Here is a 24924-nt window from a genome sequence, read left to right as displayed (position 1 = left end):
CAGGAGCATGCATTGCATGGAAGGAGCAAATGTCATCCACAAACGATTGGTTAAAGAAGTGTGCAGAATCCCATTCAGCCAATAATGGGCAGGTTAGAAATAGGTTTGTTTTTAGATGGGTCCCTTGTAAATTAAAATATCTCATATTACTAGTTTTGTGTTTTATCTTAAAATTCTCTTTGACAATAGTCATGTTTCATTACCTACACCAGAAGGAATATGTGAGCAGAAGTATTATCAGAATTTTGTTCTGTTTTGTTTTTATACCACAAGATTGCTAAAAATGGAGTTCTAACAGAAAAACAAGCTATTATAATGGCAAGAACTTTCCACTGTCTTTCATATCCGTCTTTTACCTCTGACCTGGTCAAATAGATTTAGATGACATAATAGTTTAACCAAAATGTACAGCTTAAATGTACATTTGAGGGGAGCTTAACATCAGGGAGGTTCCTAATAAATACCAGAGGGAGAAGCCTTAAGAAGGAAAGCCAGTGGTTCAAAGTCAGCCTCCATCATTACTGTCCATGTGATCTTGAATAAGTTGCTCATCATTTGTGAGCTCGGTTTCTTACTTATAAACTGGCATACTTATAGGATTGTTTTGAGGATCAAATAAGATTCCTTGAAAGCAGTCTGTTAACTGAAAATTCCACATTTACTGGTATTTTCATGTAAACCATGAAGATAGTAAGATTTTATAAGCTGAAACTAGTCTCCAACTGGAGGCCTTTAGTATTACCTAATATTTTAAGTTAAAAATTATCAATCTGAGTTATTTTACACTGAGGCTAGCTTTTTTTTAAATTTTTTAAATTTATTTCTTTTGAGAGAGAGAGAGAGAGAATGAGAGCATGAGCAAGGGAGGTGCAGAGAGAGGGAGAAAGAGAATCCCGAGCAGGCTCCATGCTGCCGGTGCAGAGCCCGATGTGGGGCTCAAACTCAGCAAACCGTGAGATTGTGACCTGAGCCGTCAAGAGCCAGACACTTAACCGACTGAGCTGCCCAGGCACCCCAGGCTGACCTTTTAAGGAAAGTTTTCCTTACTGTAATTTCCCTGGTGTCCTGTGGTGTTCACCATTTAAATTGTTCTTTTTCTCATACACCGTAACTTTAGCCTAAAATTTCTAAATTACATCATATGTTTATTCACTGGCACAGAGTTTACCTAAATACACAATTTCCATTGACGGGAGAAAAGCTGCATGGGTTGAATTTGATCGAGTCCAGTGAGAAGGCATAGAGCTCACATCTGTCTCAGGGGATTTTACCTGAGCGTACTGGGTTCAGTTTCACCTCCGCCTTTCCATTCAGAGAGAAAACACAGCATAAATTAACTCAGAAGTCCTGTTCTTAATACAGGTGTGACTGGAGAGGCAACCCTTAATTTTTTTCATTTGGAGAGGAGAATAATACCGCCTTCCCTTTCCTGCAAGAATGTTTTCAGGGTAAACAAAATAACACACAGTGAGGCCCATAGATCTTAAATTTGATCAGGGAACAGGTATCAATTAACACAGGCTTGTTTCATGTATGTTGTAATAAATAAGGACTATGCCCCACCATGGGTTTGTAAACACAGAACTCTACACCTATTTGCTGATTCAACTGGCTGATTTCAGCACAGACTATCGGCTTAACCTAGATGTCTAACTTGTATTAAAGTGACACAATATACATAAACACGTGCGGAAATAGTCATCTTCTCTAGTAATCAAATAAATATAATTAAAGTAAATGTGAGATATTATTTCCTTTGACTGAATTAGCAGGAAAAGGAGCCAACAAACCATCAGGTCCTCAGGGAGCACACGAGATCTCGGGGGGTTACACGGGGTGGTGTGAGAGGTGCAGCCCTTAACTGTTAAATAAACCATTTAACAGCCTCTGTCAAGAACAGAATGGTCTCTTCTAAAAGACCAAAAAGGCAACGCGAAATGTTCTCTTCAGCAAGTCTCTGTCCCGAGAAAGAGACTCTAGTAGATTTTTTTCTTTAACTTAAGGGAAGGAGCCACCAGAAGCAATGTGTGGTTCTAGAATGGGACCCAGTGATGACACACGAGCTGTAAAGGACAATTAAGGGCACACTTGGGGCAATTCAAGTATGGAAGGAGTACTAGATGATGTTAACGGTTGTTCTGAAGTTTCTTGGCTGTGATGATGTTATTTTGGCCATGTAGGAGAATGGTGTTTTTTTTTTTCAGGCATGCCTGTTGAAGTATTTAGGAATGGAATTCCTTGATGTCTGTCATTTACTTTGAAATAGTTCAGCATTTTAATGCATTTTTAAAACCCAAAAATATCATATAATGTTACCTAGAAATGTTCTACTCCTAGGAATTTTTCCTAAGGAGATGATTTGATACGACAAAAATCGATTAAAAATGTATAAAGATCACTATGCATAACAGCAAAGAGAAATACCTTGAGTGGCCAATAGTAAGAGAAAATTAGATTAATTAAGGTTAACTCCCTAAGCTATCAGCTAGTCATTTAAAAACAGTAATTAGAAAAATAATGGCAAACTTGGCCATTGCTTATAATACGATGCTAATTTAAAACATCAAAATATAACATCGTGGGCCTTATTTGCACATTGTTACACATATGAAAAATTGTATTAAGGTGGGAGGATTCGAAGTGTTTTGTTTTCATTTTTTCCTTAATGTTATCTTTTCAATAGAGAGATTATGAATATAAACAAGTAATAATAGAAAAGGATGGCAGGGGCTGTGGTTGGAGATAATTATAGATTCACCACCTCAAAGACCAGTGTCCAATTATTCAGGTGTTTGATCTTTCTTTCTGTAGGACATCTTGGAGCACCTGGAGAGCGGGGCTTCCCGGGTGTTCAAGGGCCCAGAGGACCACCTGGAAGGCCAGGACTACCTGGCTCCTCCGGACCACCAGGCTGCCCAGGTACCTTGAAAGGAGCCTGGAAACTTCCGGGCACTCATCTATCTTCTGGTGTAACGGAAGAGGCCAGCTTTCACTTAGACCTAGTTTCAGATGTGACTCTGCCATTTCCCAGACGTGTGACTTTGGACAGATGACTGAAACTTACCCATTCCTGTCTTGTAAGTTTGAGCTAGTCCAGTCTCGTTGGGTTGGTCTGGAAGTAAACGAAGACAATACCTGTTAAGAGCCTGGCAAGGATCCAGGTACAAAGTGATGGGCTGACAGATAAAAGCCTCTTTCCATCCTTCCTTAATCTACCCGCCATTCAGATGCTGGTTTTCTTTTCTCCTTTAGACTTAAGGCAAATGTCACACATTCAGAATATAATGAAAGTTTGAAATTGCAGTTGGCAACTTTAATCACTCCAAAGTGTATTTGCTCCATCTGAGGCTAAGTATATTTTTTTCTCTCTAGAGTTAGGAGGTCTAGGACAAAAAAATTTAAAAAAATTAAAAAAAAAAAGACAATGTTCCCATGTGTTAAGAATACAGATGACCTACCTTCCCCATTAAGGTAACTCATATATCAACTGGCTATCTGCAGAACCTCCTTCTTATCCTCAGGTGATCCAGGAGTACCTGGGCTGAAGGGACATCCAGGAGACATGGGGGATCCTGGGCCAAGAGGCATGATGGGGGACCCGGGGACACCAGGTCTTCCTGGAATAAAAGGTAAAAAGGAAGCCCCCCCCCCATGAGGGCAAATTGCGGTGCTTTTCCTGCCCTGAGTGACACTGATCTTGCTCATGGCTCCCTCCCCTTTCCCACAGATGCCTGTTAGCACCCTCTTCTCCCTCCCTCACAGCTTCAGGCCCTGCATCTAGTCTCTTGACCTGCCTCCTACCAAAATGGTGGTGCTGCCATTTTTTTTAGGGCATTCCCCCCAGTGTTTCCTGTAGAGTTCAGGCCTCTTCATTTGTTCTTCCCTTAGATAGTGAGGCGTCTGTTACATTCTAGATTGTGCGTTAGACGCTAGGCACACAATTTTGAGGAAAATAGACACGGTTACTGGCTTCATGGAGCTCACAGTGGATGTAGCAAGGGAGACATATTAAAAACATATATGTAAATAAATATATATTTACCAATTGTGTTAAGTGGAAGGAAAAGACTAAAATGCCATGAAGAAAGTTACTCGTATTCGTGAACTTTGTTAGATAAAGAAACATTTTTTCCTGGTTGCATTTTTGGTCTTGATGGGTAATAGTGCACCGGCTATAAGTGTGGTTACAGTAATACCATATATCATATCACCTGCCATATTTATTTGTTATTAACAAATCTTCATGCCCCTCCATCCCTCTATGGTACTACTTAGTCTTCTTTCATCCATTTCTTCCATTTTAGGGAAAAAAAGCTTTTCATGGCCACTTTGTGTATACTTCTAGCACAGCACCTATATTGTATATTGTTGAGAAGTCTTTCTTATGAAGTAGAAGGTGATTTTATATCCTTGGCATCCAGTGGATACCCAGTAAGTCTTTTGGAGGGCTACTGTAAATATTTTTTTTAATTTTTTGATGTTTATTTTTGAGAGGGAGACAGAGTGTGAGCGGGGGAGGGGCAGAGAGAGAGGGAGACACAGAATCCGAGGCAGGCTGCAGGCTCCAGGCTCCGAGCTGTCAGCACAGAGCGCGACACGGGGCTGGAACTCACGGACCGCGAGATCATGACCTGAGCCGAAGTCGGACGCTCAACCGACGGAGCCACCCAGGCGCCCCTATATTTTTTAAATTTGTGAGTAAATTAAGAAATAGAGGCATGGACGAATCGAGAATGAACAACTGAGCTAGTAGTGATGAAGATGAGGGTCTTCACTTGAATAAGCAGATGAAGGCTCAAGCCCTGGTTGGTGGATTCCTGTAATCAAGCTCCCCTCCCCTTTCCTCTCAGTTTCCTTCTGCTAGGTGACCCATCCATGTACTAAACTCCAGTCAAATGAAAATTACTTCCTCTCAGAAGAGTTGGAAACCCCTCCTTTGGGTTCTTAGTTGCCTTGTTGTTTTGAAAATCCGAATGAAAACTTTCCACACTTTCATCTCTTCCCTCATCGAGTAGTTTTCAGATAATTCCTGTTTTCCAGCAAGTACTAGTGTGGTATGTGTTACTTGGAACAACTCTGCAGAGAAGGGAACCCTTTATTTTGGAGAGTTGGTACACTTAGGTATTTCCATGCGGCCAAATATTTGGCTTCCGCTTCCCATCACTGAACAAGATGTCTTTGCATCGTTCTTCTCCCTCTTCACTGGCACTGAATGTGAAGTGCGGTGATTTGTGATAAATTTAGGGTCTCAGGCAAAATGAGCACTTCTTTCAAAGTTTCTCTTTATTTTGAGAAAGGGAGAAAGAGCGTGCATGGGAGGGGCAGAGAGAGAAGGAGAGAGAGGACCCCGAGCACGCTCCACACTGTCAATGCAGAGCCCAACGCAGGGCTTGAGCTCACAAACTGTGAGCTCATGGCCTGAGCCAAAGTCAAGAGTTGGATGCTTAACTGACTGAGTCACCCAGGCACCCCCACCAAGTGATCATTTTTTATGTTAAAAGTTTATGTAGTGATTGTGGCCATTTGCTGCCACTGGAAATCCCTGTTACCCTGGTGGGGTGTTCTTGGACACTGTTTTGAGTGTTGGAAGATGAAATCGGTTCAAAAAAATTTTTTTTCCATTTATTTCCATTATTAACCACTCCTACTGAATTTCCCTTTCTTCTCACCCTCCTAGTTTAATAAAAATAGCAAGGATTTTCAAACCTCTTGGTTTGAAAACAATATACACTCAGTTTGACTGAAGTGACCAGGCTCATGTCACTATTGTGGGTTTGTCTGTCTCTCGATTTAGTTTGCGTTTATCACATCATTTCACTATGGTATGTTATTAAAATACCAGTAGCTAATGACGTTGACTGAGGAACAGAATTACTCGAAAATTCAGTTTCCCCTGACATCATAGTTCCGTGGTATGAAATCATGAGTTTGTTGGGAGAAGGGGAGAAAATGAACATGTCAGCCCGAGTACCCATCGGAACGATACAGACGGATGTTGCAATGGTGCTTCCTGACCATGCAGTGACACTGTTTCGCTGCAAACAGCCCAACAAACGACCGGGCTTTAAAACAACAAAACAAAACCGTGCGCTGCATTCCTAAAAATTAAAACGGCCACAACATAAATCCATTGTTGCCGTTTATCCTGCTGATATAAAAATGAACCGCGCTCCAGCAGAAACACTTTGATCTGAGAAACTAAATATTTGAAGTATGTTCTAAATAAGTCAAGGGGACTGATTATCTTGTTTGAACAAACCAGCTGTTGAACTCAAAGTTGTTTGCCCTGCTGGAACTGGCCACATGGATTCCCAGTCTTGCTTGAGTTCAGTCAGATTTAAACTTGAACTTAAACATCTGCTAAAAATGGCTGGATACCATTTGCCCTCTTTTGAAAGGAAGACACTCAGCTCCTCGTTGGGCGTTCTGAGATCGCCACAACGAAAACCGAAAGACAGCTGTTTGCACCATGACAAGTGTAAAGAGGTGTCGTGGGTTGTTTTGGCTGGTGGCAAGCACGCTGTCACGTCAGAGAAAAGGCACCTCGAAATGTCTTGTATCCAGAAAGAAATGCCACACATCTCACAGCTGAGAAAATCATGGAAATGTTCTCCTGCTTCTACACCGAAGGGAGCGTCCCTTCCGGCCCTGCCCCCACACAGCACTTATCACTCTCGATGTAATTGCCTATTTGTTCTATCGGGTCAGGGATTGTTTCTCTCTTGCTCTGCGTTGTCTTGTCAGCAGCTGTCACTAAGTACATTTGGGGACTGAAGCTCCAGGGGTTAAGAGACCATGTCTTTATGTTCCGGTGCTTGTCCTTAGTAAGCACTCCCGTATTTTCTGGATTAAAAATAAATTCAGAATCTGTTTTGATAAGCTTTCAGCTTCGTTCGGCCATTAACCTGTAGTTACGTAGGTCTCTTTCCCATCAGCTTTCACCTTTGGGTGACCAGCTGTCCCGGTTTGCCTGGGACCGAGGGGTGCCTCGGGAAAATCCCTCACAAACAGGGATGAGGCAGTCATCCCATTAGAAGTATAAACCTGTATAAAGGCCACTGGGGATAGAGTAGCATTTTCAGGCTTTAGAACAAAAGAAAACCCCAGTGGAAAACCAGTCTCAGAGTGGGCTGGCTAACCCGGATGGAGGCTGTGATTCCCATGAGGGCTGGAGCAGAAGGTTCGATTCTCTGAGTGGGGGTAGAGTGCCCCGGCCCGTGAGTGCAGGGAGATGCAGCCTTAAATGATGGTTGGTAAGCCAGAGGATGGCCAGAGAGGTGAATAAAAAAATCCTCATTACCAAGGAATGTGCTTTGTTAGCCTAATTGCCTCTCATCTGCGCTGTATATATTTTATGCATGAACAACTTTCTGATTTAGAGATGGGATTGATAAAAAGCTTTCAGTAAAAAGGAAAAATTGTCCTTAAAATCCTACCCAGATGTAGCTGCATTCAATTTAGAAAGATAACATTGGGTCAGATAAGGGTCGGCCAGTTCAACAATGGTGAGGGGCTGGGCCTGTGACAGCCCGGGATCTGGACGCGTTGATGGGACAATGCAGAGTTGGCAGAAGCTGAGACATTCCACCCCAGCGAAGTCCCCCAAGCCATCAATCTTGGTGGCTTAAGCTGGAGATCAAAACACATTGAAATAGCAAAGTGTTCTCAAAAAATCTATTATCATTTCAGATAGATGGCAATAAATATCCAGATCTGGCAGATGAAGGTCTGTGTGTTCTTTTGGTGCAAACTTGAAACGTTGGCTCATTAATAGGAAAAAGGATTGAAAAATAAACTCAGCCAGAGCTGTTAAAAGTGGTTAGGAAATAAGAGCTTTGGAAAAATAAGGGTGCGTTCGCCCCCCCCCCCTTTTTTTTTTGGTGTGAGAGAATACGGCTCATTTGCACTGATCTGAAGTTTAGAGTTTAAAAATAGACTAAGTGTCCATTTCAAGTACAGATAATAAATCGAATGGAACCAGCTAAGTGTTCCATCTTTAAATAAGAAGCCCACAGAGGACTTGCATATTAATGAAGAGATAATAATTAGCACATAAATTATTTATACACAAATGGATGCCTGTAACTTCACCAACTCTTATTCCTCCCATAAATCTATCAAAGAACGTGTAACATGCAAAGAGAAGTTGGACTCCCTCCTTCCTGCAGCTTTCTTTCCACCCATTCGCTGGCCCTCCCTATTGCACATTTTCTCATTCACTCATTCATTCATGCATCCACTCACTCATTCAACAAACACCTGCTGAACACCAACTGCGTGTCAGGAGACGTGCCAGGTGGGGGCTTGGGAAACTAAGAAGACCCGATCTTGTACTTAGTTTACCCAAAGTAACCCACTCACCCAAAGACACGCTTGTTGCACAGCGTGGGGCAGGCACCGGCACATGGGCATCGAGAGAGCTCTGTGTAGGTGTTGTGGGGTAGGCGAGGGGCACCTTCTGTGTGCTAGGGTGTTACTATTGTAAATGAGAGGGATGTGGCCCTAAACAAGGAATGGCTGGCTGGCTCTCAGCTTTGGATGAAGATCCACCAATGAATTTGGAAGGTCACAAGGTTTGGACAGGGGCTGAGGAGAAGATTCTTTCCTCCAAATCAGTCAGTAAGACAAGACATGTATGAATCATGTGGTGGAGGGCTCAGCTCCCGGGAAACATTCTGTACGTATCAGTTGTCTGCCTTTTTCCCCTTCCATTCTCCCTCCTTCCCTCCGTCCGTCCCTTGTTTTCTTTCTCTACTCCGTCCCTATAAATCTGTATACTTGTACTGTATAAGTACAAATATACTATATATTATCATATAAATGTATTATATGTATTTTAAATAGTTGTATATTTGTAAATACATATTTTAAATAGTGATATATTTGCAAATCTTTAGATTTATAGGTGTTCAGTGTTCAATGACAACTTAAGTAAAGTCAGGTTGGTAGATGTCTCCTTAGAGGACTATACTGATGCCTGGCAGAAGGTTCTAGAGATGCAGACATCGATGAGATCATACCTAATTACGGAGACTGGAGTTTTCATTGATCGTTATGAAATAAATTTAGTTTCAGTAAAGAGGCATCAGAGTGGTTCTTTTTGAAAGAAGTAGCTGCAAAGAAATAGCATCAACAAACTTGACCTGTAGGCCTCTTCTTTCTGACTAGTACGGTGCTTAAAGAAAAGTTAAATGTGTCATGTATTCCCCAGTATGCCACAGGCCCCACCTGTCCTTACTGTCTTACTATCTTTACCTGACTACACCCCAAAGAAATTAGTATCCACACACTGTGATGGAGTGGACAGATCCTGAGCCTGGGAGGAAGGAAGTCTCGGTTTGCTCCATTCCAGTCTCTTTTTTCTAGGATGAGTTCATTGTCATAGAATCTAAGGTCCCTTGCTGCACTAACAGTCAGTAATTCTAGACTATATCTGGACAGAGAGAGACATCCATGATATGGTCAGAGACCAAGAGCAGTGTGTTAAAACCAAAGAAATGCATTAAGCTGCCTTGCAGAAAGTATCCATCAGATGAATGTGTTAATAACCACTGGCACGGACTTAGCCTTGATAATGACATCTAGACGGTAGGATCTCATGGCTCCCTCCTGGAGAAGCTGTCGGGCTGCCGTCAGTGAATCATCTCCCCTGGTTGGTGCCTGTGCTGGGTGACCGGTGGACTTCAACATCCGGTCTTCCCCAGTGGATCACAGGCCCGTGATGTGTTTCAGGTCCCTCCGGGTCGCCCGGTCTGAACGGCTTGCATGGTTTAAAGGGTCAGAAAGGAGCCAAAGGCGCTTCAGGTAAGAGAAAACCCTTTGTGAGCGATTAAACTGCAGTCAGGAGACCGTGAGATACCGCTGGCGTGCCTTTACTGCACACAACTTGGGGCGAGAAACTAAGAAACTGGCTTAGCTTAGAGGCACACTCTTGAACTATTTCTCGTACTGAAGATGGACTTACGTAAGAAAGACCTTTGAGAAAACCGAATTTAAGAAGGAGTGGCTGGTTAACAGTGACTTCTGTTGATGTTACTTGGGGCTTTCTCCCTGCTAAAAATACTCTGAGTAATTGCTTTAGGTGGGGCCAGATTTCAAAATGTGACAAATAACAAAGAAATGGTTGGGAGGTCTTGTTGTGGTCTTGTTTTAAGTGTTGCGATGCCAGGAACGACCCCGTGGGCCTAATTACTAGTTTTAGCACCCCTCCACAGGCTGCTGCTAAAACAAATTACCTGAGCAAATTGCTGGTATTTTTGTTATCACGAATAGGCTCATCATTAACAGCCGCATTTGAGATTTGTTCTGGCGTTTGAATATAGGGCCCGTTTGCTGCTTCAGTGTCTCAGGAAACTAAGCTCGTAATCAGACAAGGCAGCTGGAATCAGACACGGAGTTCTGAGGGTCTGCGGTGGAGAGCTGGGTTGTTGTGCTCCTAGGTCGGGCCCCGTTGCTGAAGAGAGACAGAATCTTTGTACAGTTCAGAAGGTCAAGAATTAATGTAGGTCACGTAGGATTCATTTTAGGGGCTCTTCCAAATAGTCTCATTATATGTGTGCCTCCCCCAAGAAACCAGTGATGTTCCTTCCCCCTTTTCCGTGGGAAGTTCCATGATGCTTCCATTTATATGTGAATTTCCACCTTAAATTTCAAACCAGTTTGTTCATAGTGACTTATTGCTGGATCTCATTGGAGCGTTGATAAGCTGTTGTATTGTTGTTGTTGTTTTTAGTCTGGGAAATAACCATAAAATAAACCCAACCTGTGCCTGACCGTGTGATAGGGCACGAGAGGGTACATGGTGACCCAGGGGGAGTCCGCAGCCTTTCGGGTCACCACTGGGCAGGCGGTTGTTCTCAGCACAACCCGCTGTGTCCCTGTCACCCCCTTTGGAAGCAGTTCTTTTCCAGGAGCCACAAGAGGATCAAACAGGGAGAACTAATGCTGTTTCCCTCGTTAAGGTTCGCATGAAGTGGGCCCACCTGGCCCAATGGGCATACCTGGGCCGAAAGGGGAGACAGGAGACCCCGGGAGCCCAGGAATTTCTCCCCCAGGCCTTCCTGGAGAAAAAGGTCCCCCCGGCCCCCCAGGTAAGAAGCAGCATGCTTTTTCCTCTGTCAATAACTCAGTCGAAACCTTCCAAATGTGATAAGGCTGATCTCCGAACACGTCCCTCCTCAGGGAGACCTGGATCACCTGGTCCCGCAGGTGCCACAGGAAGAGCTCCTGAAGGTGACATTCCTGACCCAGGTCCCCCCGGCGATCAGGGACCTCCCGGCCCCGATGGCCCAAGAGGTATGATAAAATCCTGGCAGAGGATGTTGGCACTCCTTTCCTTAGATGCTGCCAGCTCCGGAGGATTATAGAACCAGAGAATGGCGGAGTCGCAGGCCCTCAGCAGCCCCGACAGTCTGGCGGAGGGGAGAGGTGGAATGTGGGCAGTGCCCGGCTGCCAGGACCACCCCCAGAGCCAGAGCTCAGAGCTCAGTCTTCTGTCCAGCTCTACCAAGCATCTCCGTCTGGGGACACTGACTCCCAGCAGACCCTTCTCATCACCAGCGCCAGGGGGATGCTGAGCACAAGGGGTCAGAAGTGGCTGGTGGGGGTGTGGGGGGGGGATCTCACTCTGCCTGTTGGTTTCTAGCACCTGCCACGTGCACCGCCATGGGCCAGCACGACCACGCCCAGGCCTGGCACACACAGAAGCAGTCTGTTCAAGTGCTGCTAACAGAACACATTGTTCCTCTCAGCCCTTGGCGGGGACAAAGCCCAGCAAGGCAGTATTTCACAGAGTAGGGGCTGACCGGAGCCGGCTGGGGCGTGGGGGAGACAGCGTGGTGCCATGGGGTTTTGCAAAGTGCACACAGTCATGTTCCTAATAGCTCACGGAGCTCTTTCAGAGAGACCCAACCCACTGCCTTTAAATCTTTGGGATTTTAGTCGGGGCAGGATAAAATATTATGTGATTCTATTTTACCCTGAGAAAAATGAAAATGCTCCAAAATATTCTAGGTAGCTAAGGAGAATAGGATTTGGGCTCACTTCCTGTGCGTAGACACCTGTTTTCAGATAGAATCGTACATGTAGTTGAGTGAATATTCCTTTTCCATCAGCCAGGTTTTCTCAAAAGCCTGTCATCCATCTCTCTGTTCGCCCATCTGTCCTTCTGTCCGTCCATCTGTCCTTCTACCTGTCATATCAAAGCGGTGGGATGGCATGCAAAGAAAAGCCGTAAAACCATGCTTCAGAAGGAATGGCTTGGAAGGGAAGGGAGGCTTTCCGTAGGTTCGTTTGTCTAACGGCTGCTGACGGGCCACTTACACCATCGCCCAGCTTCACCTCCAGGGGACACTCGCTGTTTCACTTCTGATACTGTTCATTTTTTTTTTTCTTCTTCTGGTTCCCCCCCCCCACCCCCATCTTTTGCTTGCATTCAGTTACTTTCCTTAAGAAGCTCTCAGGCAGCCAGCACTCATATTTGTCTTTGACTGAAGGACGCTTTTTGTTTCTTCCTTGTGGTCAGGAGCACCCGGGCCCCCGGGCCCCCCTGGGAGTGTTGACCTTCTGAAAGGGGAACCAGGAGACCGGGGTCTGCCGGGTCCCCCGGGCCTCCCGGGCCCCCCAGGCCCTCCAGGACGCAAAGGCTTCCCAGGATGTGATGGACAAGATGGCCAGAAAGGTAGGAATGCAAGTTATTTCTGAAGTAGTGCGTGAAGACTTTTGTGATCTTGCCCTTCAGGGTCTGGGGTTCTGCACCACGGTGCAGTAATTCTCATTTCCTATGGAAATAGTGACTGCATTTCCAAAATGCCCTGACTTTCCCAAAGAGTCTTAACGTTTGGGTGACATTTGGGTAAGTAAGAAGAAGAAACACAAGGTCACCTTCAGCCCCTAATAACGTACTTGATAATCTCCTAGACCAGAACTGAGCCATAGAAATAAAACACGGGACAGGCGCCTGGGTGGCTCAGTCAGTTAAGTGTCCACCTCTGGATTTCGGCTCAGGTCATGAGCTCACCGTTTGTGAGGTGAAGCCCCACGTTGGGCTCTGCACTGACAGTGTAGAACCTTCTTGGAATTCTCTGCCTCTCTTTCTCTCACTCTCTCAAAATAAGTAAATAAACTTTTATGTGTATATATATATTTTTTTTTTAAAAGAAATATAATGCAAGTTACACATGTAATTAAAAGATGTAGTAGCCACATTTTAAGAAGTAAAAAGAAACAAGTGAAATGAACTTTCTTATTTTCTTCAACCTAATATATTCAAATGTTACCTTAGCATATCATCATTGGTATCAATTATCCATGCGGCCACCAGGGCCATGCGTACGAACCTAGTTCCTCTCCAGATGAGACACTCCCCCTCACCTTTGAAGTCTGGTGTGTGTTTTAAACTTACAGCACAGCCCAGTTTGGATGTGTCCATTTCAAGGGCTCAGTAGCTACATGTGGTTAGTGGCTTCTGTACTGGACAGTTTGGTTTGAGACTGCTGACCTGGCTTTTTTATAGTCCTGAAAGAGTCTCCATTACTGAATTCCCCCGCCATTTAAAGCTAAAATATTTGTTTTAATTCATTTTTACCTAACTGCTAGTATTTGAGGATATTAGTTTTTGGTCACCAGGATTTCAGAGAATTATTCAGTTCATAGAACTTTTTTGTTGAAAGGGACCAATAATGGTTACTCATTTGAGCTCCCCTAATGTCGTAGGTAAGTAACTGTCAAAGTCTTCCCAATAATTGGCACCCTGCCTAACGTCTGAGCCAACCGCAAAATAAAGCCAAAGGTTAGGGAAAAAAGGGGATCAAAATGACATGACTACAGTGCAAATAGCATCCGTGTAATGGTGCAGTGTACAACCTGCACAACAATACACAACAAGCATCTTCAACTTTACTGGCAGTAAAATCAATTTTGGAGAATGTGGCTTATATCTGCAGGTATGTGGGCTTCCAGTTATCGAACCCCAGAATTGGACAAACATGCTACAAGCCAAGTCACCAAAAGGGAGGAGGAGGTTAGCTATATAACCTTGTCCCTTTCCCAAATAAGACCCTCCTCCTTCCCATTTGCTGTTCTGGAGAATGAACGTCCACCTGGAAATATTCTTCAGGATTGGGGAAATAGCATGCAGTATAGGTAACCAAAGGACATACAAAGAGTTAGAAATATTGATGAGACCCCTAAGTGTGCTTCTTAAAAAATTTTTTTAACGTTTATTTATTACTGAGAGACAGAGAGAGACAGAGCATGAGCAGGGGAGGTTACAGAGAGAGGGGGAGACACAGAATCCAAAGCAGGCTCCAGGCTCCGAGCTGTCAGCACAGAGCCCGATATGTGGGGCTTGAACTCACAAATCACGAGATCATGACCTGGGCCGAAGCCGGACGCCCAATTGACTGAGCCACCCAGGCACCCCCACCCCCCCAAGCATGCTTCTTAACTCCCATCCCAGCAGGCACATGGCCCAAAGAGTGTTTAACTGTGGAAGAGAGGAGGGAGTTTCTTCAGTTTATGTGTTCAGACTTATTGGGAAATACAGTGAAACCTTGGTTTGTGAGCATAATTCGTTCTGGAAACATGCTTGTCATCCAAAGCACTTGTATATCAAAGTGAATTTCCCCATAAGAAATAATGGAAACTCAGATGATTCGTTCCATAACCCAAAATATTCATATAAAAGGGATCACAATACTGTAATATAACAAAAAATAATAAAGAAAATACAGAGTGAAAAGAAAAGTAAACAAATTAACCTGCACTTACTTTTGAAAACCTTTGTGGCTGGTGTGAGGGGTACAGGAGACAGGAGGGTTATTGTGCAGGATGACTTTCACTATCACCAACAGAATCGCTGCTTTTGGCTCAACGGAACCTTTTTCTGCATGGGGTCCACTGTATACACTCACACAGATATTGACTACAGTACAGTATTAATAAACTCATCCTATACTGTATTTAATGTAACTGGCAATACGGCGGCAGAGGAAAGGGTCTCTCTCTGCAGGCAGCCTGACCTAGAATGAAGCAAAACATCCCTAAGCTCACTCTTGTATGGAAAAGCAAAGGACTGTCCAGAGGTGCTTTGAAGTGACAAAAAATACACTATTGCCAATTGTGGGCACCTTCCAGAGTTCTGAAAAATCACTGATTTCTGCTGAACGCTGTGGCCCGAGATCGAGCATCTGAGCATGGGAGACTATCACCCACAATCCCGCAGTGAGTAGGAGAGAGAAGAGCCATTGGCTCAGCTGGGATCATGTGACGCTCGGCGTCACTTACCACTGGTATTACAAGACATCGCTCGTTTATCAAGTTAAAATTTATTCGAGATGTTTGCTCATCCTGTGGAACAGTCGCAGAACAAGTTATTCGCAATCCAAGGTTTTATTGTATTTGATCTATCCCACAAACATTTATTAGGTACCTACAGGAACGTAACAGTGAACAAGTTTAAACAGAGTCCCCATTCTTATTCAGCATAGAGTTTCATGGGGGAAGATAAACATTCACACTAAAGGGTCATCCATATAGATGGAGGCAGGCGCTCTGAGTAAAGGAAACACAATTCTAGGGACTTGGGCTGGGGCTCTGGAGATGGCTTTCCCGAGGAAGTGAGACTTGCTGAGCACTGTACAGAATGAGGCCTCGGTGGGCACGGAAGGGAAGGAACCGCATATGCGAGGCACTGGATGGCCGGTGGGGCTGAAAGGGAGATTGTGAGGAAGAGAGGTGGGAGCTCAGGCCAGGGGACACGTTTTCCCAGATGGCCAAGCGGCATTCCTTGTTTGCGCTTCCCGTCCACTGTCTGCCGAGAAAGTTCAGGATTACAGGCTTTTTCCTTCTCCTTTAGTTTTGTCTTGATCGTGAAACCATTTTCCTTAGTCCTTTTGATAGACTGTTGTGTTTCCTTCAGACAGAGGCAACTCTTCTCAGCTTTACAGAAAAAAGTGAGAAACTCGCCTGGATTCTAAGACCGAATTGGCCCTGAATTTTGCTGAAGTGAATCTCTGAGTTCGGCCCATCAGACCTGCATTGTATTGATATTGCTCTGTTCCAGGCCCCTATTTTTATGTTCTTTGTAGGACCAATTGGATTCCCGGGACTACAGGGGCCACCTGGACTTCCAGGATCTCCTGGGGAGAAGGGTTTACCTGGCTTTCCAGGCAGGCAAGGGCCCCCTGGGCCTCCAGGTAAGCTCCTAGTGCCTAATTATCTCACCCACCAAGGCTACATGCAGCCTTTTTAAAAGTATTAGCTGTGATGGTCCACTTTCAGAAAGTAATTATTCTGAAATTGCCTACAGTTTCTTCTGAGTTAGTCTGTTTCCGATATAAAGATTATGTTTATTTCAGGCCTCACTACAGAGTCTTATGCTTGGTAAACTAATGTTTATCATTAGAATGAGTAAGTTTGCAAATTAGGAGTTGATTTTATGTGCAGCATTTCTAAGGTTGCTAAATCCGTGTTCCCTCACACAAGAGGCAAAGACTGATTTGATTATTGTATGTGAGGACTGTCTATTCATTTCTGTCCCCGAATTCCCATTGATTTTCTTAGATGCTTTATTTAACTTTTTCTGTAAAGTATACTAGTTCCTGTAAAGGTGAAAAGGCTACTCAGTTTAAGCTCAGTAGCCCACATGTTTCCAACCTCAGGTCAAAACCAGCCAAGGAAGAGTTGGAAGGGCAAACAGACATGCATACTTGAGATTGGCAGAAGTAATATCTTTGGAGATCCTTAATCAATATGACAATAATGTGGTGTCAGTTCAGAATATTTTCCAGTGTCCTCAATTAGCACTGCAGTCCAAAGAATAAATATAAACCGCACTGCTTTCTGATGGATCATAGAGCAACACGACTAGAGCTTATACTTGGATTCCTCTCATGTTCCCTTTCTGTGCATAACCTGTAACACTGAGCTAAAGCACATAAATAATATGAAATTTTCAGAAGCCTGCCCGTGAACGGAATTCTGTATATGTTAGATTGGAGCCTATTCGCCATATGAAATCAGCTCGAATTTTATATTGTGCAAGAGAGCTCTATTTCAGTTTTTTCTAGACACGAACATCCCATTATGAAATCATAGCCGTTCTTGTCAGTAACATCGATGTAGGCTTGTCATGTAAATAAGATGCTGTCATTCTGCTCATTACTGATGCCATCCTCAAATTATTATGTGTATCCTCGAATAACCTATTTCACTTTTGTCCTAATTCACACGTTTAAAATCTCTTTCCCCCACATGAAAATCACTACGTGGCGCTTGGATTTTTGGCTTTGGATCTCTCCAGGTGCCAGAGGTAAGCATTGCTATAAAATTAGTCATTTCCTCTAAATCTGGCTTCTGTTTATTTCTGTACTTGCCTTTTCTACTCTCTTTGTGAGTTAAACTTTGTTACATTTTTGTAGATGGGGTGCTGTAATTATATGAGGTTTCAGTGTGTTCGCTTCCTCATTACGGATACAGTAACCCCATATGAGAGCGTCCTAAAGCCGAGCCTCATTATAAGGTTGTCAAAGCAGGGAAGACGCTCAGCTTACAGAATTTCAACTCAGGCCCAGAGTGTGAGTGCTTTCTCTGTCAAGGGCTAGTACATACCAATGCAAGTTTCTTTATGAATTCTACCATATAAACACATAGAACATCCCTAAAATAAGTAGCAACAACAATATGAAAAGACGGATCCTTCATACCCAGTAAGGGGCTGTGGCAAGGTTTTCCCACAACATCGAGGTCCATTTTCAAGGAGCAAATTTCTTTGTGCATTACAATAAAAATGCCATGATTCTTTTCAACTAAATGTTCACTTACCCCTCCAGAGGCAGAAGCAACATATTATTTCGTGTCTGGGGTTTTCAAACAGACTAAAAAGAGTTTCTCAAAAAAAACAAAGAAACACAGTGAGTGCATGCATTTGCTCTTTTCCAGGCCTTTGTTATTAACCCCAATGAAAATTGGTCCGGAATGCGGGGTCCCTACACAAGAGACGCTCCGGCCCCTCCCACTCAGCTTCTGGTTTATTAAAAAGTAAAGAAAAGCAAAATCAGATTTTTTTTTAAAAAGACTGCTATTTTAAATGTTTATATTTCAAAGTTTCAGTTTTGGGGTATCAGGGTCGTTCAGTCGGTTAAGCATCTGAGTCTTGATTTCCACTCAGGTCATGATCTCCCTGTCCATGGGTTTGAGCCCCACATCAGGCTCTGCGCTGACAGTGTGGAGCCTGCTTGGGATTCTCTACCCACCCCCTCTGCCCCTCCCCCCGCTTGTGTGCTCTCTCTCTCAAAATAAGTAAACTTAAAAAAAAATAAAATTTGTAATTTCATATTTAATGTTTCCACCTCCATCCTTTTAGTGTCTCTCTGGGTCTGTATGTATAAACTCATTTGAAGGTAACATCAGAATCCTAAATATGAAGCACGAGCCAAATACGTACCCCCTGTTCCCTTACTTGCTTCCTTCACTCGGTCAGAATTCACAAGGTTATCCAGGGAAAATAGAAATTATTCATATACATCTCTCTCAAGTCACCCAGAATGGAAAAGCTATGTTTTACATTAAACTGTACGTACTGTAAATATACATGCAACTCAGTGTTGGTTGTGGTTTCATACGATATTTTAGGAGAGATTAAATTACAAACAGCTTACAGGGTTCAAGTACATTTTGCACAGACATAACTAAAATGCAGCCTATGATGTCACTATGGCCACATTTTCTACAATTTTCTTGCTGCCTAATTACTGCTATTTTTTAAAAATGTTTATTTATATTTGAGAGACAGAGCATGAGCGAGGGAGGGGCAGAGAGAGAGGGAGACACAGAATCTGAAGCAGGCTCCAGGCTCTGAGCTGTGAGCACAGAGCCCGACGTGGGGCTCAAACCTATGAATTGGCCTAAGCCAACGTCAAATGCTTAACCGACTGAGCCACCCCGGCGCCCCTAGTCACTGATATTCTTACATTTTTTTTGCACATTTGTATGAATTTTTAAGAAACCCATAACTGGTGAGCAGTGTGTTTTCAAATACGGTGTATTTCGGGGTGCCTGAATGGCTCAGTCAGTTAAGCGTCCAGCTTCGGCTCAGGTCATAATCTTCATGGTTTGTGAGTTCAAGCCCTGCGTCGGGAGCCTGCTTCGGATTCTGTGTCTCCCTCTCTCTTTCTGCCCCTCCCCACTCACACTCTGTCTCTCTGTCTCTCAAAAATAAATAAACATTGACAAAATAAAAAAAAAATTAAAAATTAAATATGTTGTATTTCTTGGAATTTATCACGCTAATGTGAAGAGCTCTGTAGGCAGTATGGTGTTGTGGTTAAGAGCACAGGTTTGGAGCCAGGCCATCTTGGATTTTGATCTAAACTCTGCCATGTGTCAGTTGTGTGACCTTAGATATGTCACTTACATACCTGAACCTGGGTTTTCTCACCTGTAATGTTCTAGTAATAGCAGCACACACACACACACACACAGGCTTGTTTGGAGCCTTTAATCACAAAGCAATTAGCACAGAGCCCAGTGCATGACAAGCAGTTCATATTAGCTGTTATTATTATTGGTTAGTGTTATGATTATTTCTCTCCCCCTGTGGATTATTTGTAGGGTGACTGAATGAAACTTTAGAAAAAAATATCTTGGGACACCCGGGTGGCTCAGTGGGTTAAGTGGCTGACTTTGGCTCAAGTCATGATCTCCTAGTTCGTAAGTTCGAGCACCACTTCGGATCCTCTGTCCCCCCCCCCCCCCCCAACCTCTCTCTGCCTCTCTCCTGTTCACTCTCTCCCTCTCAAAAATAAACTTTAATTTTTTTAATGTTACTTGTTTTCAACAGAGAGGGACAGAAAGCGAGTAGGGGAGTAGGACAGAGACAGACAGGGAGACACAGAATCCAAAGCAGACCCAAGGCTCTGAGCCGTCAGCACAGAGCCCTACGCGGCTCAAAACCCATGAGATCATGACCTTAGCTGAGGTCGGTCGCTTAACCCACTGAGCCACCCAGGTGCCCCTCAAAAATAAACTTAAGAAAAAAGAAAAGAAAAGGGAAAAAAGAAAAAATATCTTAAAGATGTGAACATCACCAAGGAGGAAAAACATTCACGCCTTCAGAGCAGTGGTTCTCCAAGTGAGATCCCCAGATCAGCCCCATTAGCCTCACCTGGGAACATGTTAGATGTGCAGACGTTGGGGTCTGTTCCAGACCTACGTGCTCAGAAACTCTGGGCTCTGGCAAAGTGGCCCGATGATTCTGATGTGCAAACATCAGCAATGCAGCTCCTTAGTGCTAAACAGTGCTGCAGCCTCGGCCGGCATCGGAGTCATCTGGGGAGTTCAAAAAACTGCTGATGCCTAGCTCCCACCCCCGGAAATTCCTACTTGATAAGTCCAGGTGGGGTCCCAGCACTGGTACTTTTGAAAAGCTCCCAGGCTGGGTTTGTTACACGATCAAGCTTGAGGGCACTGCCCAGGCCACGTGTTCTACAGTTAAATCAGTGTTTCTGGAGTGGGACCCCAGCATCAGCAGATTCGTGTATAGTTCCCTGGAAAATTGCAGCCAACACGCACTCGAGGTTGAAAGTTGCTGCTGTGGTGCCCCTGGCGACCTTGAAATTCTATCTGAGTCATGGGCTATACGGAAGCCCCCGTAGCCGAAACGTACAACGAACGGATTAGAGACGCGTTCAGTTGAGCACAGGAACCCACGGTAGCTCTCCCACTGCTAAGTGTGGCTGCCATTTTGTAAAAAGTTGCCCAAAGATTAGAAATCCAGGGGATTTCCCAAACTGTTGCTGCCCCAATCAACTTTCTCCATTCCATACTTTTTTTGGTTCCTCTGAGATGCCATTCATTCAGTCAGCCAGTCATTAGTTTATTTAACAAAATACTCTGGAAATTCTTCATGCAGCCCACAGTGAACAGCAGTCCCGCCTTCACGGAGCCTATATTGGGTGGTTGAACATTCTTCGGTTCTTCAGAAGTGTAGAGACTGAAGCCTGACTAACTTGAGAACGCGGAAGGAGCTTGTTTGAAAGATTTGAGTCCGTCACACAAGTGGTGATTCCCATTTCAGGTGAACCGGGGCCACCTGCAGACGTGGATTCCTGCCCCCGAATCCCTGGGCTTCCTGGGGTGCCAGGCCCAAGAGGACCAGAAGGAGGCATGGGGCCCCCCGGAATGAGAGGCCCCCCAGGAGCAGGTACGAGCCTCACGCTGACTGTTCATTATCTGCGTCCTCTGCTGCTGGAATGAGAATCTAAGTGTCTTGCTGTGTCGTTTTTAGCATGCAGCCTGAACAATTTGTGAGGAGGTAGCAAGGCAGTCCCCTTCCTCTTATGCATTTCTCTACATTTATCCGAAGCTTTGATCGTGTCCTAACTGGAGTGACACATGCCTCCTATTTTTCTGCTGAACTCCTACTTGAATCTTTCATGTTGCATACTTAGGCAGCTTTGGGGCACAAGGTTTTGAAGCTTCTTACACAACTGAGTAGATGCTCTATTAATCGTCATTACTAGCTATTGACTTGATTTTGCATTACAAACACTTGAACTGGGGCTCAGTGGAAAGGAGGGAAGGAAAGGTATCGCTTGGAGGAGGGAGAGGGGAAAGGGAAAGGGTCGCTCTAAATTATGGCCATGACTGGAGTGTTCATTTAATTAATGTGACCATCGCTCAGTCATTCTCAGGGTAGTAGGATCCTTATGTAAGTACTTAAACCAAACCATCCCTTTAAAAAGTATCCTCCAAGTGCGTTACTTTCTCTTCCCAGATCCCTACCACACTGGTAATTTATAAAGAGATTAGGGAGTCCGGGATGGTACTCTAGTGGTCTCTTCAGACCAATCGGCAGTGCCCATGATTCTAGACCGCCCGTGTGCAAATTACCCTAGGAGACATGAGGCCATTTTCTTTTCTGTTTTCCCACCTGTTCTCCCAGGTGTGGCTTTGGCTCTCTTGGGTTCAGGTCCAAAGGACTTGGAAGTACAACTTGAATTTTGCACCACCTGGTGTGTGTGTGTGTGTGTGTGTGTGTGTGTGTGTGTGTGTCCCCAAAGCCAAACAGCTAAGGGCTGGAGTCTGAATAGTTCTTGGGTAGTGTCCGGAACAGCCCTGGAGCCTCCCTCATGTTAGTATGGGGGTTTTCATGTTTGTATTTGCTGCATTGCATCTATGCAATTGCGTGTTAATTGCGTGTCCATTGGAGCAACTTCCGTTAATAGCGCACGAGCACTAGGAAGTGAGCGTAGTCCTTAGGCACTCACTACATGGGTAGAGCTTGCAGTCAGTCAGAACAACTCATCACTCAACCTACTTTTAAAACCAACCGCCTTGTTGTATATGTTGTTGTGCAATATTGATGGCTGGGATACTTCTCCCCCCGCCCACCACACACACACCCCTTTAAAAAAAAATCAACTCTCAAGTAGAAGATATGGCCGGTAATGGAGTTCTGCAAATATATTTCAGGAAACACTTCCAGATCCCCCACACTGTTTAGAAAGTATGGTCCTGGGTATCGTGGGCAGTACGGATGTAGGTATGATGCGTTTTTCTCCCACCAGTGCCTCACAATCTCAAGGCAGGAATAGTTGGCAGAACAGGAGTAACTCTAAAATAATGGGAGATGATCATTTGTGCTTTGAAGGAGATTCTGGCAAAGGGTGAAGACAATTGAAGACAATGGGACAGGGAGAGGTGAACTTTATCGTGGAGGCCTGCAGGGCTGCTGAGACTCAGGCAAGGGCTGGCCTGTGAGCAGAGCCTTTACGGAAAGATTGGGCTTTGAGGAACCAGAATTGTCCAGCAGGGAGATGACAGGGGCACAGCGGGGGTTGGTTTACCTTGAGAGCCTGGTGACTAAGTCAGCCACATCCTTGCTGCTCTAAGTGTGGTCCGAGGACCAGTAGCCACTCAGGCCATAGACCTACCAAGTTAGAATCTGCATGTTAATAAGATCCCCAGAATATCTGTGGATCCCTTCAAGTTTGAGCAACCCTAACCATGTTAGATGAGTGCTGTCCTTAAAAGAGTCAGCTAAGAGTGACACAATCCCTAGTGACTCAATCCTAGCTGTAGATCAAAGTCATCTGGAGGGACAGGAAACAACCATGAGGCCTGGGCCCCCTCCCAAGACCAAAGGAATGCAGAGGGAGGCAGGGCCCAAGTACCAGTGTTTGGAAAAAGCTCCCACGATGACTCTAGCGGACAGCCAGGGTTGAGACCCAGCACCGAACCCCAACACCAGTGGAGACAGGACAGGTGGCTGGGTTCACCCATTGTGGTAGCTTGGGCAAAGAACCGAAGAAAGTTACTGAGAAGAAAAAATCAAATGGGCAAATAGTAATCTTGGGCACATACAAGATTCTGTCTCCATAGACTGTGAGCTTCTGAAAGAAGGCCGACAGTCTACATGGGCCCAGGTGTGATCACCTGTCATCTCTCGTTCTGGCTGACTTGGGGTCAGATGGGCTCATCGGGTTGCAGGTGGCCTCAGAAGGGTCTACTCTGGCTTTCTGTGCCCTCTCCTTATTGATGTCACTGACCCTGCTAGCTGGCAGTGGGGACACCTGAGGCCACCGTTGTATCACAAAATGTGACTGTTATGTTAAAAAAAAAAAAAGTGCCCAGCCCTTCCCGCAAAGCACTTCCTGTTCTCCATGGTTTCAGAGCGGGGCTGTGCTGCTCCATGGCTCAGCTTCCCTGGAGCTCCTTTCTACCCTCCTGTGTCCCCACTCTCAAGCCAGTGTCCCCTTCTGGGTCCCTCTTCTCTGACATGGGCCTCCAGATCCTGTTATAAAGGACCCCTCTTTGCCTGCACTATAGTCTTTGCCCCCTAGCTCTCCCTGCTGGCTACCTGGATACATCGGCTACACTGTCCTGTTACTAAAACGTGACAAGTCTCTTCTGAGGGTCTAAAGCACCCTAACCCTGTCTGACTTGGGTCATGTGCAGGACATGTTGCTCATCGCCTGTCTATTTTCTGAAGGCATTTCTTTCAGCGCAGTGTTGGGGGCTGTCTACACCACCACCTGTCTATTTTCTGAAGGCATTTCTCTTAGCACGGTGTTGGGGGCTGTCTACACCGCCACCTCTCTACTTTCTGAAGGCATTTCTTTTAGCACAGTGTTGAGGGCTGTCTACGCCACCCCCAGGGTTGGTTGTGAAGGCTCAGCTGAGACCAGGAAGCACCATGTCCACTTAAAATGGCATCGTTGGTTTCTTCTTGTTTTTCCTTCCAAACCTCTTCCACTGCCGAGCTGGTTCTGTAACCAGGTGCCACAGCCGAGATCTATACAGAAGCAAACAACGTTCTGGCTCTTTCCTGCCCAGTATGAGTAGGTAACAGCCACACTAAATATAATTAATGTCTGCTAAGAGTCCTCCACCATGGAAGGCCTAATGTTTTTCTGCTCACATGTCTCTTTGATCTACAACTTTTCCTTCCCGGTGGAGGGGGGATGGGGAGAGGCTCAAAGGCTGGAGCTTCCTGGGATGAACACAGAGGTGGTTTCCATATCGGTTTGAACTCTTACCGCCTAATGGACACATCCCCACATCCTGTTAGAGTGTGTTTAATCTTCAAGTCAACATGTGATGTGCTCAGAGGAGGTAATCCATCAAATACTGGAGAGCTTTTAGATGTACCTCTAGTTCTTAAAACAAGTTCCAAGTAGAGAACAAGTCCACACGGTGAAAGCTCTGGGCACTCAGCTCGGGTTAACACAAGCTTTCCTCCCCATCTCTGGAAAATTGCCTGATGATTTCTCCGAAGGGAGCAAAGAGCCTATATCATAACATCTGGTGGGGGGGGACTCCTGTCCCCAAATCGACAGTGATCTCGCCGCATGTCCCTATTTCGGGAAGACACCTGCTGCCTTTTCAGTGATCAGCCCGTTTGCTGGCTTGTCAGCACCTGGG

At 44.8% G+C, this 24924-nt stretch overlaps 2 protein-coding genes across 11 annotated transcripts in view; one reads left to right on the top strand and one right to left on the bottom strand.

The window, feature by feature from the left end:
• The window catches only part of COL4A4 (collagen type IV alpha 4 chain), a 130367-nt gene that overhangs the window by 94475 nt on the left and 10968 nt on the right, over window positions 1-24924 (top strand). For 9 of the 10 annotated variants that reach the window (XM_042995498.1, XM_042995500.1, XM_042995501.1 and 6 more), the window contains 9 exons: window positions 2812-2919; window positions 3522-3629; window positions 9733-9804; window positions 10962-11090; window positions 11182-11295; window positions 12524-12679; window positions 16089-16196; window positions 17303-17311; window positions 21077-21202. In XM_042995498.1, the coding sequence (XP_042851432.1) occupies window positions 2812-2919; window positions 3522-3629; window positions 9733-9804; window positions 10962-11090; window positions 11182-11295; window positions 12524-12679; window positions 16089-16196; window positions 17303-17311; window positions 21077-21202 (930 nt within the window). Of the gene's footprint in view, window positions 1-2811; window positions 2920-3521; window positions 3630-9732; window positions 9805-10961; window positions 11091-11181; window positions 11296-12523; window positions 12680-16088; window positions 16197-17302; window positions 17312-20911; window positions 21054-21076; window positions 21203-24924 lie in introns of those variants that run through there. The other variant, XM_042995504.1, reaches the window with a different exon arrangement.
• RHBDD1 (rhomboid domain containing 1) overlaps window positions 1225-24924 on the bottom strand; it is a 174566-nt gene continuing 150866 nt past the window's right edge. The window contains exons 7-8 of the mRNA XM_042995509.1: window positions 3065-3112; window positions 1225-1429 (exon numbers count right to left, since the gene is read on the bottom strand). Coding sequence (XP_042851443.1) covers window positions 1311-1429; window positions 3065-3112 — 167 coding nt within the window. The 3' untranslated portion in view covers window positions 1225-1310. The remainder of the gene's footprint in view (window positions 1430-3064; window positions 3113-24924) is intronic.

Source organism: Panthera tigris, chromosome C1 (assembly GCF_018350195.1).
Source record: "Panthera tigris isolate Pti1 chromosome C1, P.tigris_Pti1_mat1.1, whole genome shotgun sequence".
Taxonomy (NCBI): Eukaryota; Metazoa; Chordata; class Mammalia; order Carnivora; family Felidae; genus Panthera; species Panthera tigris.
This window is presented reverse-complemented; position numbering and strand designations above follow the sequence as displayed.